At 39.0% G+C, this 17,537-nt stretch overlaps 1 protein-coding gene across 4 annotated transcripts in view; it reads right to left on the bottom strand.

The window, feature by feature from the left end:
- Positions 1-12,683, bottom strand: part of GNPDA2 (glucosamine-6-phosphate deaminase 2) — a 39,264-nt gene extending 26,581 nt beyond the window's left edge. For 2 of the 4 annotated variants that reach the window (XM_070451950.1, XM_020869389.2), the window contains exons 1-4: positions 12,570-12,654; positions 9,406-9,567; positions 5,991-6,092; positions 4,290-4,472 (exon numbers count right to left, since the gene is read on the bottom strand). In XM_070451950.1, the coding sequence (XP_070308051.1) occupies positions 4,290-4,472; positions 5,991-6,092; positions 9,406-9,529 (409 nt within the window). In that variant the 5' untranslated portion in view covers positions 9,530-9,567; positions 12,570-12,654. Of the gene's footprint in view, positions 1-4,289; positions 4,473-5,990; positions 6,093-9,405; positions 9,568-12,569 lie in introns of all 4 variants that reach the window. The other 2 variants (XM_070451951.1, XM_070451953.1) reach the window with 2 other exon arrangements.
- Positions 12,684-17,537: the final 4,854 nt, after the last annotated feature.

Here is a 17,537-nt window from a genome sequence, read left to right as displayed (position 1 = left end):
CCTGCATTGGCAGGAAGGTGCTTTACCACGAGGACCAGCTGTGAAGCCCTTAGTCTAAGGAAATCTTTAATAATATAGGATTAACTTTTAATCTAGTACAGAAAGCCCAGACCTATATGTGGTTAATATGCATACTCTGTTTCCACTATTACGTATGTATGTGCTTGAGAATTTTAAACCATAGATATGTATCTCTCTCTAGATATGTAAAACTGTTCTGCCTTTCCTCTTCCGTATATATCTGCCCAGACACTTTTATTTATTTTTCTCTATAGAGGAAAGGATAGAAACAGGAAAACAAAAGAGTTCCAGAAAAAATAGGAAGTCCTCAAAGATCAATTCTAGTGGTTTCACTGGTGATTTGAGTCATACAGAAGTGTAGAGCAAATTAACCACAAAGGCTCATGATGGAGAGGGGTCAATACATTCCCTTACTGACCATGAGTAATTATCAAAAATTGAACTTCTGGATATAAAAATGTATTTTTTAAATGTTCTGAATTTTTTTTTACAAAGCTTTATCAAATTTTGTTTAAAATAAGCATCAACTCTAAAAACCATGCTTAATCCTTATTCAGTCTGTAAGTCTATACTAAGATACCAACACCCTTATGAAACATCCCTAAAACCCGAGTCCCAGTTGTGTGTCTTCCCTGTGTCTGTAGTTCTGTGGGCTAGAAGGTAAACTTCATGAAAGCAAAGACTTCCTTCACTACTGTATCCTGATATTGAGAACACATGACACATAGGAGGCCCTCAGTGATAACAGACGGATAAATGAAAGGAGGCTGGTGTTCTTTGGTACGTTCAGCACAGTTATTCCCTCCTGCATCCCTGCTCTGATCCCCTCACAACAGGGCCAAATCAATGATAACACCCTCTATCTCATCTCTTTTAGGCACAACTGTTGTGGTCTAGAGATAAGTACTTGTGCTAAGCTGAAACAATCAGAATTTCACTCTAGAAATCTGAAATTTGACCAAGGGATACAAAAAGAAAGAAGTCATCTAGAGCTGAGGCATCTGATGACAGCACTGCAGGAGAGGCTCAGGTGAGTCCCTGCTTCGGTGATCTGAGGCTCGTGGTTCTTGTTCTTCTAAAGACGTGTTTTTTCAACTCTAATATCAATTATGTGAATTACTCCAGAATCATTCCAATAAATTCACTTTTGGTCCCATTAGTAGATTACAGTTACTTGCAAATCAAAGAATCTAATCATGTAACCAAAGTAGAGGGTTAAAATCTTCCCATCATCTTCTATTTTTTCCTTTAAAGCACAAATTATCTTAAGATCATTTTAAAGTTAATAATGCATTTAGACTCTATAGATTTCCATGTTTGTATATTTTATTGTTGGATCAGAAATTGCATGATACACATTATTCTTTCTCCCAACACACTCTCATCAGAGGAAGAATTTCTGAGTGTATTTCCTCCTTTCTCCTATCTGTACAAGGATGGGAACTCTGCTCCATTTCCTAGGAGTGAGCAATGGTGGGTTACTCTGGAGCTCTTGTCTGGTTTTACTATCTCTCATTCAGAGGGGAGAAGCAGGCAACCCCATTCTAGCCTCAAGCCCAGCCTGCCACCTCTAATTCAACTTTACCTTCAATAGGGCTGACATTTTGATCCCATTTGGCTCAGTTCTGAGTGTTTTTATTAACCAAACCCTGGAACAAAAGAAGGGTGAGTGGTAAGACCCAGATACCAAGCCTCATCTTGAAAATCCAATGATAACAACCTAGATCAACAAAGGCAAAGAATCAAATGAGATTCTTTCATGAGACGCATCCAATAATAGGGTATTCCAAACAGGGAGAAGCCCAAAGAACATGTAATAAGCCAACCCTTCATTCTCTACATAATATTATATGTCCCTTGGATGATAAATATGAACTGTCAGACCCTGGATTGGCCCATGACTACAGTGAAGGTGTTAATGGAAAAGGAAAGGAAATCTTAGATTTGCTTTTTTCTTTTTTTTGTTTGCAAGGGGAGAACTAGAGTAAGTTTAAGACAAAAATTGGTTAAAAAACAAAATATTAAGTGATTTTTAGTAGCAATAGTAATTAATAAACATAAATAATTATGATTAGGAGCCATTAGTTTCAAAGGGAGAACTAAGGTGGGTTATTTGAGGAAATGCACCAAAAAATTTAGCTAAAAAGAAACAAGAAGTGGCTTAAAGCTATGAGGGAAAAAGAAAGTTCTAGTAGAAGTATCTGAAAAGCAAGACTAAATGTTAAACATTACATTAAGCTAAAATATTTTCTGGAAAGTAGGCAAAGGGAAAAAATGGAGTTATAGAGTTCTTATCAAGTTTTTCCCCCAGTAAATTCTATTTCCTGGCAATAAGATCCCAAAGGATTTGTCACAAGAAGCCTTATGTAAGATCAATAGATTAACAGGAAAAAATAAGCCCTCAATTAAAGTAAAAAGATACTATTTATGTTATCCATGTAGTCATTTTTTAATACTGAAGTTTTAATAACTTGTATCTTTCTGTATAATGGTATGAGTGAAAAGTCGCTCACTCGTGTCCGACTCTTTGTGACCCCATGGACTACACAGTCCATGGAATTCTCCAGGCCAGAATCCTGGAGTGGGGAGCCGTTCTCTTCTCTTACAATGGTGAATGAGTGAAAATGCTTCTTGACATAATTAAGATGCACAAGTTAGGCATATTATTTTATAGTAATTTTACCTTATTTTGGTATAGAGTTTATAAAATCTAAAGAATACATCAGCAGTGCACGCAAACATTTCAAAAGTCTACTGCCTTGCTATGGTATTGGTAGGTTCAAATGATAATTATCCACATGGACAAAACTGGAATGCAAATATTTTCCAGGAATACTGAAGTAGTATTAGTAAGTTTTATTTAAAACATAGATATTTCCTATTTTGAAAAGCAAGATTCTAACTTGAATTCTTGCTCAAATAAAAACCATTCCCTATATTTAAGGCAGTAATTGATAATCGTTCTGCTGGGTAGATAACAATTTCCTCAAAGAGAAAAACTTCATTCTTGCCAGATATCCTTAGAGGTAAATCAGTAAGACAGCAGGACATTCAATACATTAAGAAAAAATTACTTTACAAACTATACCTCAGAGACAAAGAGTAAAGTAACACTTAATGGAATGCCAACTATATACCAAGCACTTCATAAGGCATTTTACACATTATAAGATGGTTAATTCTCATCAATTTTGAAATGGTTAATATTAATCCTATTTTAATACTGAACTAATTTACTGAAGTCAATAAATCTCCCAAGATCTTACAGATAGTAGGTGGCCAAAACTGGATGCTAGTTTTTGTCTAACTATAAAACCCAATTTTCCTCAAAGGCAACCAAACACCCCTAAAATACACGACCACCTTAACCATAAGTTAACCTCAATACAGGTCTAATTCATAGAATTTTGAGCATCTTCTAATAAATCATAAGATCTAACAGATATGTCTACCTCTAGATATCCAGTGTTAATTTAGAGCTTTGAGTATGTCTAGGTGAATACTAAAGAATCTGGCAAAAAAACAATTTTGGTTTCAGTTTCCATGATGCTGTAAACTGAATTCGGATGCTTCACTGTGATGACAGAAAATCAAACTGTCATTACAAAGGTAGAGACTCTTTCACCTCTCTTCAATGGTAGATCAGGAAGACACAATACACACACACGTGTGTATACGTGGGTGTGTGGGCACACGTGTACATAGAAATTTTAAGTGGAACTTAATTAAACATTTATTGAGATCTTCTTAAGGCAATCATAAAGCTCAGTTCATACCAGCTAAAGGCTGACGATAAACAAAATCTGACATTCTTGATACATTTCTTGGTGAAATGAAGCAATTTAATGGTCGGTACAAAAATGTGAAAATCCACCTGTACCACATGCAGACTTTTAGAGATTCATGCTGTGATCTGGTAAGAAACCTGGGTTGGAATTTTAAAGAAACAGTCAAAGAATAAGAGTATCATTTAGGAAAAGAAACACATCACTCCTTTTCTAAGATGTGGTAAAGTGTCAGTTCTAAAGAGGTAATTAGAAGACTCCAGCAGGAATTAGGAGCTATTTCTCAAGCCACAATTTGAACAATTCCCCCCTGCAAAATTATTTTTTGATGAATATAAAGTAAAACAGAAATCAATAGCTAAATAAATCTGTATAACAGGCAGTCACAGATGTACTTTACATTACACAAAGTCTTTTTTTTTTTAATTTAAAGCACCTAATCCAAGTTCTAACAAATGACTACTGAAAAAATGTTTTACGTACCTCCAACAAAAAGATCAATTCCTCCAGCTTCTTTTATTTTCTTTTCAAATGCATCACATTCTGCTTGCAAATCTGTAGCATTCCCATCAAGGATATGAGCATTATTAGGATCTATATCAATATGCTTAAAAAAGTTATTCCACATATAAGAGTGGTAGCTTTCAGGATGATTTCTGGGAAGTCCTAAACACAAAGTTAATGAATAAAAACATAACTATTTTCAGAATTAAATCTAAAGTTGACTTTTCCGATTAAGCCACAAATGCAATTTAAAATATATAATCTTTCTATGCTATATTCAATTTAAAAGCATTTTTATATGGAATAAATGCTGTATTATGTCAGGCAGTATTTTAACCACTGTAAATGTATGTACTAACTCAATCAATGCTGTATGACATCTGTGGAAATACTAGTATCAATCTCACTTTATAGATGAACAGAAACACTGAAAAGTTAAGTCACTTTCCCAGGGTCAGGGAGCTAATGGAGGGGCTGGAACACAGAAGTCTAGTTCATGTGCATTTAATCACTATATTCCACTTCTCAAATATAAAATTTAACCAGTAAGACTGATTTATGTCTTAAATTCAATATAAATTAAGTGGCTGCTGCTGTGAAGTCGCTGCAGTCGTGTCTGACTCTGTGTGACCCCACAGATGGCAGCCCAGGAGGCTCCCCCATCCCTGGGATTCTCCAGGCAAGAATACTGGAGTGGGTGGCCATTTCCTTCTCCAATACATGCTATGCATGCTAAGTCGCTTCAGTCATGTTCGACTCTATGCGACCCTATGGACTGCAGCCCATTAGGCTCCTCTGTCCACGGGATTCTCCAGGCAAGAATACTGGAGTGACTTGCAATTTCCTTCTCCAAATTAAGTGGCTACACAACTGAAATCTTTGTCCTCTTCTGTTATTTCTATTTGCATGCAAGGTATACTTAACTACGACGGTTCTTTGGCAATCATGCTACCATTAAAAATATACACCTATAAATTGTAAATGTTAACAGAGTTCATCTGTTTCCAGTTCAACAAGTTGTGCTGGGTTGCTCAGTCGTGTCCGACTTTTTGTGGCCCCATGGACTGTAGCCTGCCAGGCTCCTTCTCTATGGGATTCTCCAGGCAAGAGTACTGGAGTGGGTTGCTATTTCCTTCTCCAGGGGGTCTTCCCGACCCAGGGATCGAACCAGCGTCTCCTGTCTCCTGCACTGGAGGCAGACTCTTTACCCGCTGAGCCGTCAAGGAAGCACAAGCAAGTTAACCATCAATAAACTATAAAAGCTTCAAGGCTACAAATATAAACAGCCTTATACTGAAAAAATTTTACTAGTTACTTTAGATACATAGTAATCAATTTCTCCCCACACTGATTTTAACTTTGCTGCGAGGAAAAAAGAAAAAGAATGAGGAATATCAAAGAACTGGCTCCAAGCTGATGGAGCCAGGACTGCAAGTAGCACAGCGGAAGGTGAGCGCAGACCTTCTAACTTCCGGTCCCGTGGTCCTTCCACTGAGTCATGCTGTCATTACATAAATATAGAAACGCTTAAATGACCTTCCAACCCGCCACAAGGTGGGACATCGTACTCTAGAAATATATTCATTCAAAACAAATGTAAATAATATGTTGATATTCTCAAAGTATATTCAACTTATAATACAACATGTCCAAATAATACATGCAAACAATATAGCTTACCTACATATTCATCCATGTTAAAGGTCTTCACATATTTAAAAGAAAGGTCTCCATTCTTGTGATATTCTATAAGTTTTTTATAACATCCTAAAGGTGTACTCCCTAAAACAGATAAAGATTCCATTTTCTAACAGTCTAATTTTTAAAAAAGTATATATTAACTTTATTCTCATCTTACTTAATGGTATTTTATACATCTTATTAGGCAAACGATTATTAACTTAAAGACATATTCAATTAATGAACATATGTTGAATTAGTCTCTTTACAGGATACCCTAAAATTTTAGGAAATCAGAATTTGCTGAATAAAGCTGAGAATCTGTCAGCTTAAATTACAGCTTGGAAAATTCTTATATTGTTGGATATCTGGAATTAATGGTGTATATTCCAAGACAAGAAACTTCTAGAGAGCACACATTTGAATGAAAATAGAAATAAACATCCCACTGATAGAGAAAAAGTCTTTACTTAGGGAGGGATCTGTAGCACAAACGATATGTAAATAGGGAAGTGGTGACCATTTCATGAAATCGAAGGGGAAACCAGAGCTGAGTTTCAATACTGCCTCTACTTTCAATATAGAAAGTGGCAAGGACTGAGTGAGGAACCCTGTCTTTTTTTAACTGGAGTTCCTGCTTCTCATTTTGTGTTACTGTCAACATACATCAGCTAAAACGTATAAAGTAAAATGGCTTCTAGGAAATGGGATCTTGGCTTTGGATACTTCATCGAGCTCTTAATGTTACTGTTTTATAAATGTAGTTCTTTCATATGTTTTTACAAAACTAAGATCTGATTGACAAGAGCTTCATGAAATGACACAACAAAGATAAGTGAATTCAGCACCTGTGGATGTTTTTCAAAATTGCTTTTTTTAAACTACAAATTCAAAGACTAAATTGACTGCATTCTTAACATCATTCTTACAACAAACAACCTGGCCCACACAATCCTGGTCAGAATATTGATTTTTAATCCACCTACCATCACAAACCAAAATAAAACACAGACACATAAAGTTTCTATTCAAAAAGCAGGGAGAAGTATGGCAGAACTGAACAGCATCTGGCAAAACAAAACATCCAACCAAAAAAAAAAAACCAACAACAGTAAATACAGAAGAAATCTGGAGTAGTAAAAAAAAAACTGCCTCTCATTTAAGATGATAGGATAATAGAAGTGGCTAAGTATCACACAGACAGGTTCAGAGAACAGAAGACTAGTAAGTTTTCTTAAAGTTAAAACCACAAATTGTTTTAAATTGTCATTAATAATTTAAAATTTATGTTGTCAAACTTTATAATTCCTTATCAAAGAACTACAGCCCACTAACATGAGACCAGGATAAAAGATGGACAAGTATACTTTTCTTTCTTCCTTTCTAGGAACATAAAAAATTTTCTGGGTCTATCTTTTGATGTCAAGAGAAGAGTTATAAGACTCCCTCTATAATTTAAGAGCATATGAAGAAAAATGTAAGAAGTTGTCACAATAGTGATGACAAAAATACATTCATTTTCTACTTTTTAATCAAAGTGGTTGAATAGAAAAAAAAACAATGGAAGATATGATACAGGGTGAACTGGTGAAAGAAACTTCATTTTAATATATTTGCTTTGCAATACTCATTTACTAACATAATTAATTCAGTACGTGTTTACTATGTTTCAGATTAGGACTCTCAACCACAGAAGAACTCACAAGCTATGGATAGACAAGTACTAAACGGCCACAACAGAAGGAAAAATATTATAAACTACAAGAGATCTGGAGAAGCATAATGCATCAAAGAAGGGAAGACTACAGTCTTGGCTGTTGAAAGGAGGATCAAAAATGGCATTTCAACAGAGTCTTTGAAGAAGAGGTGAAATTCCCACAATCAAAGAATGGGCTAAGTCTTGACTAAATATAGAAAAAAGATGGGGGAGGAGGTTCAGAGATGCCATCTGTATGCCTGTGATGTGCTAGAGGCTGTGCTGGTGTATGTTATGTATACATCGTATGTCAGCTGATGTAAATCTCACAAGTCTGGAAAACTCACATTATGTTTCCCATTTGGAAGGTGAAGAACTGGGTCAAAAAATATCACACACATGGTAGTGAAGTCAGAGATTGAACAGACTCTGCCTGCTTCTGGAGCTCATAAAGTTTTTATTATACAGCACATTTGCAACACTAGTGAAAGGAAAGCCAGCAAGTTCAGGCCTGTTCTTTCAACTACAAGCAGTCTAACTTGCCTCCCATGATTCAGCATAGGGGAATGGTGGGAGTATTAAATCTGGGAGGCAGGTGAGGCCCACAGCATGCAGGTCACGCTCGTCAGCATCACTTCAGTAAATATATACGGAAGAGATAATCCCCAGAACTGTGCTTGGCGGCACTCGTATGGGTGTGCATGCACAGCTGTGTCCGACTCTGCGACCCCATGGGTTGTGGTCTGCCAGGCCACTCTGTCCACGGCATTTTCCAGGCAAGAATACTGGAGTGGGTTGCCATTTCCTCCTCCAGGGGATCTTCTCCACCAAGGGATCAAACCGAGTCTTCTGTGTCTCCTGCGTTGGCAGGCAGAGATTCTTTACCACCGTGCCTCCTGGGAAGCCCCAGAATTGGGCGTGGTGCAGCATGATTATAACACAGCATGTTACTGACAATTACAGAAATGTATGTTCACATTTCAAAAGCACACAGGTGAGGATGGGGCGTGATTAACACTGTCACTGGTCAATGAAGGAGAAGAGAGAAAAATGTCAACAGAAGTTTTTCAGAAATCAACCCTTGGCAGGCGTATTACTAAGCAGTTACACTATCCAAAAGAGAGCAAAAGGGCTGTATATTTAAATACACACAAAAAATGTTCAGCATTGCTGGTGTGTATGACTCCGAAGTCTTTCTGTCCCCACACTCAAATTACTGTCTACTTCTTCACAATTAACACAGAATGATTAAGGCAGCTGGTCTGAGCATGGCCCAGGCTCACACAGGGCGAACTGATACAGAGGTCTTGTTCAACCACTGCAGCTCACATCAAAACTGTGGGTGCTGAGGGGCCCATTTCCAGTGAACACAATAAAAAAAAATCCGTCTTTGCCATTCTCACCAAGAACTACTGCCACGGACCAAAAAACAAAACAACAAACAAAAAAACCAACTTGGTGAGTCAGAGAACGTTTCACGGAAATTATGCAAGTGAAAAAAATTATGATGGTAGCTTTTATGAACTGACATGTATGGGGGAAGGAGAAAATACTGTTTAAATAAATCACATTTATGAGAATCTTAAAGTTATATAGTGTTTACAGCATATAAAGGACTTGCTCTTATTTGAGCTGCAAAACAACATTGTAAGCTATTAATTTCCTTACTTTCGTTAGGTAAGGAAAAAAAATTAGGGTGTAGAATAAATGGTATATTACCTGTTGGCAAACCCAGTGTAAAATATCTGTCCTGTCCAGGTCTGAACTGAATGATGCGGTTACAGATGTATTTGGCTGCCCATTCACTAGCCAGGTCATAGTTATCAAGAATTACAAGCCTCATTATGGTGACGCACAGCTTCCAGGACAAGAAGTTCAAACCTGAGGAAATTTCATTTAGAGCACTTTAAGTGATTAGCAGATAGTCAAAGAGACGCATAAGACACTGATGACTTTAAAAAGGATATTACTTAAGAAAGACATGCATGTATACAAATACAATCTGTACTTTTAAAATAGCACTAATAGCTGCTCTCTACTGAACAGACTTCAGATGCTGGGCAGTGGGCTAGGTCAGTTAAGTACAAATATTAATCCTTACGACAAGCTTCTAGGGAAAATACAATGACCCGTTTCAGATGAGTAGAGGGACTGACACAATTTGAGTTCACATAGTTGTTAAGTGACAAAGTCAAAATTTTTATCAAGGCAAATTTACTGTAAAGACATCACACTGCATTGTCTCCACAGGGATACTATATAAAGCAACATAAAACAAACCTAAAGGCAAACAAAGCAGCACTCATTTATTGACTGCATTTATTATTTATTGATTGATTGATTGCAGTAATGATTACTCAGCACCTTATGGGTTACTTACTAAAATCCAGAACTCTCCCTATGAATGATGTAATAATCAAACCTCTCTTCTGGTAAATAATGTTCTTATAAAAGTAACAGCTGCACTTTAAAAAACTTCAATCAATACAGAAAGGTACAAAGAATTAAAAAAAAACAAAAACAAAAACAAAGACCCAGATCCTGCCACTTTGAAATAAAGCTCATTACTATTAGGTATACATCATTCCATATATCTATATAATGCACATATACAAATGGGATGTATAGAAATAATTTCTAACCATGGTATCATACTAGACATTCTATTTTTAACAAAAAGCACTTAATTTTCTGCCTTGAACAGGAGCAAAAAAAAAAAAAAAAAAGTCAACTAAAAAAACTGCAGATGTCCAGGCAAAAGAATTCTTCACAAAAAGCAATTTCAGTTCCCAAAAGAATATTATAAGGTTAAGAAAAAAATATTATACAAATATTAAGAGAGTCATTTTAAAACTGTATGATTCCATTTTGGACAACATGGCTTGACCTGCTACCATGAAATATGTGAAAACTGCTTTCTTCTACTTTTGCCCACCCCCTGATTTCTGTAAGATGTGTTATTTTTATATTGTCAAGATTTATAACATTTACCCTGTGCTTTACAACCATAATTTCCAGATTTTAACTCTTAGTTTTGTATTTAAATGGATGTTACACCAATTCTTTCACAAACGGCTTTAGCAGTCCTGAATTCTGTACCCACAAACTTTACATACAGTAGTAAATCAAATTCTTTACATTAGTAGGAATAGAAGGTCTTATAATAATGAATACACTGAATCTAAATATGTCCTTAGGACCATATGATTTAGAAATTTGGCATAACAAAAACTTACAATCAACATGATCTAGAATTATGGCCCAGTAACAAGAGATAAACAACATTTACAAACAATAATTCACACAGTAAGTCCAACAAATGGGCTTAATTATTTCAGTCCAGGAAATGGACTTGGCCTCTATTTAAACTCATTAATAATCTAGTAGCAGAAACTATTTCAAAGTTACATCAAGGAATCAGAAACACTTCCAAGCTGTTTTCACCATCAAGAAATATCATTATTTATAATAAGAATATTCAGCAAAATGACTATTGATAAAAAGAGAGAAAAAAACCGGTAAGGTGAGGAGGAAATGTCATGAGAGTTTTGGGCGCATGTTATTTCTTTTCTCAGTTCAACACAGGTAAGAGGGAGGGCCTATTAAAAACTAAGCACTAAGCTCTGTAGACATAAAAATGACTAAGATAAAGATCCTAGTATCAAAGTGCTTAGACTCACTTAATAGTCTCTGCTGTATTAAAAGAACTGATCATCCTCATTCTTCAGATATAGAAAACTGCAACTCAGAAGTTTATTACTGAAGTTATAAAGGTGGAGGGTCTATCTGACTGAAAGACACCTGCTCTGCAAAAGTGTCTTATAAGAAGAATCACTTAGGATCCCTGTCAGAAAGATTCCCAGGACCTTTCCCTGGACATAGTGTTGCAAAAGATCTGGAACGGGATCCAGGGAGTCTGCACTTACACAAATATCACAGGTGATTCTCACAATCAGGATAAATTTGGAAAAGAACATCATATACGATGACTTCATTGTACAGAGGTTCAAGTAAGCCCTTCAGACCAAGTACATTGTTTTCTCAAACTCTTCCGTGTGCCCAGAGTTCACTTCCCAAAGTCCCAAATGAATCACCGGAGAAAAGTTGAATGTTTTCGCCACATGTGTTCAGATTTTAAAATCTCTTTTCCCAGTTTTCGCCAATCCTCAGAGATCCAAACGGATGCGGTCCTCGACCATTCCCTAGCATCCTGACTCTACAGTACTCAAAAAATGACACAGCACCCCTGTCCTCGTCTTTCTTAGGCGCTGATTCACTTTGGCTGGGCATCCCCTCGACAAAGAGCTGCCAAACACAAACCTCAGAACTGTAATGCGGGGTGGGAACTTCTGGACAACTTGGGTTAACAGCTATTTTAGAATCTACACTAGAATCGGGAATCTAAGCTTCCAGAATCCCTGCTATGCGCCTTCCCCCTACAACACACTACACCTGACCTCAAAGAACCTCTGAAGCCCGGCCTGGAAGGAGGCCCTCTGGGAAGCGGGGATCTGGTGACGAGGGGCTGAAGCAGCAGCGAGGACTGTGGTCCCTGCCCGGGAAGGCGAAGGCTGCAAACCCAACCTCACCTGCCCGGCTGCAGGGCCCACAGTGAATGCAAATGAGGATGACTATCGCGCAATCGTAACAAGTGTCAGGAGAGGGCCCCCAGGGAGCGCCCCTCGCCGAGGCTCAGTTCCGAAGAGGCCAACCTGCTAAGTTAGCGGGAGACAGCGCTGCGGAACACGACGGGCCTCGCCTCGAGACTCCCGGGAACCCCGTCCGCCCGGCGTCCCCGTCTCCGCACACAGCCCACCGGTGGAGGCAACGACCAGGCAGGTCCCCGCCCGACTCCCCTTCTTGGTCCTTCCGCGTGGGCTCACCTGTTGACCCACTGGCTCCTCCGACGCGGGAGCAGCTAGAACAACCAGCACCCAGCAACCCGGAGCGACCCCGGCCGGCGCGTGGAGCGCGGCGCCGCACGACCCGGAAGTAAACCCCGGCGCGCCGGAGACCGCGGCGCGTCCCGCGAGTCCTGCGCATGCGCGCGCCCCCGCTCGCCAGGGATGAGCCGCTAGAGGTCCCTGTGAGTTGCGCCAGGCAGGAAGCCTTTGCTTACGTGAGTCGCCAGTTCCTGCGGCATCGCCTAGACGGTGCTCTTTTTTTTTCATCTCTCAAGGGTTGAATGGCAGTAGGCTCTTTGGGTTCATGAGATTTAGCACAGAGGACTGCAGTGCTCATGCATAAGCATTTATAATAAATAGCAGTATTTATTACTTACCCCAGGCTATTGAGTGTGTACTTTACAAGCAAAGTGACATCTAAGCGCTTGTTATCAGTAAGCTCATCAAAGTTAAATTGGATATGCTGCAGAAAGGCAAGCCTTGGAGCGGTTCAGTACGCCTAAACTTCAAAAGGAGTCTGTGATGAAGTACAAACTTGTGCTAAGTTTCTAGTAAAGGGGTGGAGGAAGCAGAATCTGATTTGAACTCTGTATCCTAGATCTTTGTTCATGAGGGGGATGGAAGGAAGCGGGGCTGGGGCAGTTATTGTTAAGAAATCAATCAACACTCAAAGGAAAGGTCTTATGGCTTCACTAGGACCCATTAGAAACAGTGGTTAGAGTTATGTTAGCAACTAAAATCTGATTACCATTATCAGCATGGGGTGACAGACAGACTCAAGTTTCCTTGGACTCTGCAAAGTTAAGACAAATGTGTAATGCTATGTTCCCAGATTCCTTATCTGAACTTCTGCACCTGAGTTGTGAATCCAACCTGCTCCTCTGGGTCAAATGAATCCCCCCGGCTCACATTTTTAAGGCAAGAGTGGTGGTGGTGCTCTAGTCTCTTAAGTCCTGTCCAGCTCTCTCTGATTCCATGGGCTGTTGCCTGCCAGGCTGCTCTGTCCGAGGGATTTTTCCAGGCAAGAATGCTGGAGCAGGTTGCCTTTTCCTGCTTCAGGGCATCTTCTCTGAGGGATTGAACCTGGGTCTCCTCCACTGCAGGTGGATTCTTTCCCTACTGAGCCACCAGGGCAAAGAGTAGATTGTTCTGTTCTCAGATACAGCTTCAAATAGCAAAGTTCCTCACAAACATATACCAAGGGACAAGGATTTTTAGCATTATAGTCTTGAGTTAGTTTACAAAAGCCGTTGTTAACACCTCCCCAGTATTATAACTTATCATCTAACAAAAGTCAATTTTGTATCCACTGTAGTAAAAAAAATCTGCAAATAATAAAAAGAGCCTTGCAGAAAATATTATTGGAGCATAAACGGGCAACTGTGAAATGTTTTCTTTCTTAGTGGCTTTACTCCTTCATGCTTTTCTAACACTAGAGAAAAGCTCTGTCTCTGCTGTTACGCTTTACAACGGTTACTTCTGCTTGGACTGCACAATATCATGTCCTGTCTTCCTTTTCAAGTAGGTGTTTCTAACCTCTTGCAAGGCATATGCCATTTCATTGTATAAGATTAAAATAATGTTACTGCCATTAAAAGCAAAATATGTAAAACTAAACAGAGAGTGTTTTTGGCAAAGACAGGTTCATTTGTCCATTCAACAAATATTTACTGATTATGTGGTTTTGTGCCAGATACCAGCATGAGAAGGACAGACACAGTCCTTGCTTTTTGTGAACTCAGAGCCTTGTGGGGATACAGACACCACCCAGCAAATCCTAATAAGGGGAAGTGGTCTGAGAGTATTGAGCAGCCATGTGACTTTACTGGGGATGCTCCTTTGTGTTTGGGGATGGCTTGGTCATAGAAAGGACCTGTGTCTTGTCCTCCACATAAAGCCCCAAACAATGACAAGATTAATAGAAAGGTACCCTGAACCAAGGTTTTGGATGGAAAGCTTGGTAGGAAAGTTCTCACAGGTTGTCACCCAGCAAAAGTGACAGACTTCCAGTGGCATAGGAGCAGACTATAAAGGTGATGGTGTGGGTGGCAGGAGAAAATGCCTGATGACAGCCCTGGTCTCCTCCAGGTTACAGAAAGAAGCATCAGACAGAAGTCACACCTCGTGAGCAGCTGACATGGACCTGAACTAGCGTCTCAGCATGCACCATTGGAGGGCAATGGACAGATGCTGCTTTGGGAGACACCAATTGGGATATGTACTTTAGACAAAAACACACAGGCAGAGATGCCTATCCATTGCGGTTGGTGTCAGAGAAGAGAAAATAGCCCCATGGTGTCTATGGACGTAGATACCAGGAGTCTCCCCACCTTAAATGTCCTCCTAAGTCAAAGGTGGGGAAGATGGATATTCCGAAGTGACAGAATTTACACTTAAAATGACTCAACAAGGAAACACTAAAACAATTAAATGAACCTGAAAATAACTTTTAAGTTGCCTGCTCTCATGAGAATGAGACTGAGGGAAAGTTTTAAGTAAAAGTCATTTAATAAAAAAAAAAAGTCATTTAATAGATTGAAACTGTATATTATATAGGTTTATCACAGAAAAATAAGAAATGGCACATTGGAATTTATGGCCTATGAAATTTTTATATTCTAAAGAATGTTTTAGCAGTGTATACCCTGATTGGATTTGTATGTAAAACAACAGTCACCCTGTATGCCTGTAAAGAAGAGCTTAAAGTTGGGTCAGAAATAGATCAGGGAAATCTGGATTTTTCCAGGAAGCATCCAGAAAATGACCCTATAATCTCGGAAAATAATTTGTACAAAGGTCTGCAGGCAGGAAAGTAAAAGGCATGCATGTGGAATTCTAAATAACTTCCATGTAGCTGAGAGTAGCATGTATTTCAAACATGAGAGAAAAATGAATCTGGAAAGAGAGATGGAGGATGAATGAAGTACCTTGTAGGCTATGCATGAAAATTGGAATTCATATTGTAAGCAGTGGAGAACAACTTAAGCTTTATGAAATGTAACAGGAGACTAGAATATTGTGTGTTAGGAAGAAGGAAATAGAATGGGTGGGGATCCTATTTTAGTCATAAAAATCCAGACACAAAAACGACTCTAGGCTCCTTTTGTATTTTCTTTGCCCCAGCACTGGTACTAGGCATTTCAATAATGACTGATACTTTTTAGTTTTAGTTTGTTTGGCTATTTTATTAAGAATATAATATTTGCCAGATACTACCTGAATCTATTAAAATGACAGTTTGGTTTACCATTTTACTCTACTAGTGAATTATGGTGATTGATTTTTTAATGTTAAATATACCATGGATTGCTGAGATAAACATGACCAGGCATGGTTTTTCTTGGCCCCAATCATGGAAGCAACTGAATTTTTACCTGTGTAGATTTTTTTAACAAATGCCTCTTTCCCCACGAAAGGTCAGTTGCTCAGTCATGTCCAAATCATTGCAACCCCATGGACTACAGCCCGCCAGGCCTACCTTTTCATCACCAACTCCCGGGGTTTACTCAAACTCATGTCCATTGAGTCGGCCATGCCATTCAGCCATCTCATCCTCTGTCATCCCCTTCTCCTCCTGCCCTCAATCTTTCTCAGCATCAGAGTCTTTTCCAGTGAGTCAACTCTTCGCATGAGGTGGCCAAAGTACTGGAGTTTCAACTTCAGCATCAGTCCTTCCAGTGAACACCCAGGACTGATCTCCTTTAGGATGGACTGGTTGGATCTCCTTGCAGTCCAAGGGACTCTCAAGAGTCTTCTCCAACACCACAGTTCAAAAGCATCAATTCTTTCGGTGCTCAGCTTTCTTCACAGTCCAACTCTCACATCCATACATGACCACTGGAAGAACCACAGCCTTGACTAGACAGACCTTTGTTGGCAAAGTAATGTCTCTGTTTGTTAATATGCTATCTAGGTTGGTCATACCTTTTCTTCCAAGGAGCAAGTGTCTTTTAACTTCATGGCTGCAGCCATCATCTGCAGTGATTTTGGAGCCCACGAAAATAAAGTCTGTCACTGTTTCCACTGTCTCCCCATCTATTTCCCAGGAAGTGATGGGCCCAGATGCCATAATCTTAGTTTTCTGAATGTTGAGCGTTAAGCCAACTTTTTCACTCTCCTCTTTCACTTTCTTCAAGAGCGTCTTTAGTTCTTCTCTTTCTGCCATAAGGGTGGTGTCATCTGCATATCTGAGGTTATTGATATTTCTCTCATCAATCTTGATTTCAGCTTGTGCTTCATCCAGCCTGGCATTTTGCATGGTGTACTCTGCATATAAGTTAAAGTAGCAGGTGACAATATGCAGCCTTTCCTGATTTGGAACCAGTCTGTTGTTACATGTCCAGTTCTAACTGTTCCTTCCTGACCTGCATACAGATTTCTCAGGATGCAGGTCAGGTGGTCTGGTATCCCCATCTCTTTCAGAATTTTCCACAGTTTATTGTGATCCACACAGTCAAAGGCTTTGGCATAGTCAGTAAAGCAGAAATAGATATTTTTCTGGAACTCTCTTGCTTTTCCATGATCCAGTGATGTTTGTTCCTCTGCCTTTTCTAAAACCAGCTTGGTGGTTCACTGGAAGTTCACTGTTCACGTTCTATTGAAGCCTGGTTTGGAGAATTTTGAGCATTACTTTGCTAGTGTGTGAGATGAGTGCAATTGTGCGGTAGTTTGAGCATTCTTTGGGATTGCCTTTCTTAGGGATTGGAATGAAAACTGACCTTTTCCAGTTCTATGGCCACTGCTGAGTTTTCCAAATATGCTGGCATATGGAGTGCAGCACTTTCACAGCATCATCTTTTAGGATTTGAAATAGTTCAACTGGAATTCCATCACCTCCACTAGCTTTGTTCGTAGTGATGCTTCCTAAGGGCCACTTGACTTCACATTCCAGGATGTCTGGCTCTAGGTGAGTGATCACACTATTGTGATTATCTGGGTCATGAAGAT

Source organism: Odocoileus virginianus, chromosome 21 (genome assembly GCF_023699985.2).
Source record: "Odocoileus virginianus isolate 20LAN1187 ecotype Illinois chromosome 21, Ovbor_1.2, whole genome shotgun sequence".
Lineage (NCBI taxonomy): Eukaryota > Metazoa > Chordata > Mammalia > Artiodactyla > Cervidae > Odocoileus > Odocoileus virginianus.
The sequence above is the reverse complement of the archived record's forward strand: the minus strand, read 5'-3'. Positions and strand labels throughout refer to the sequence as shown.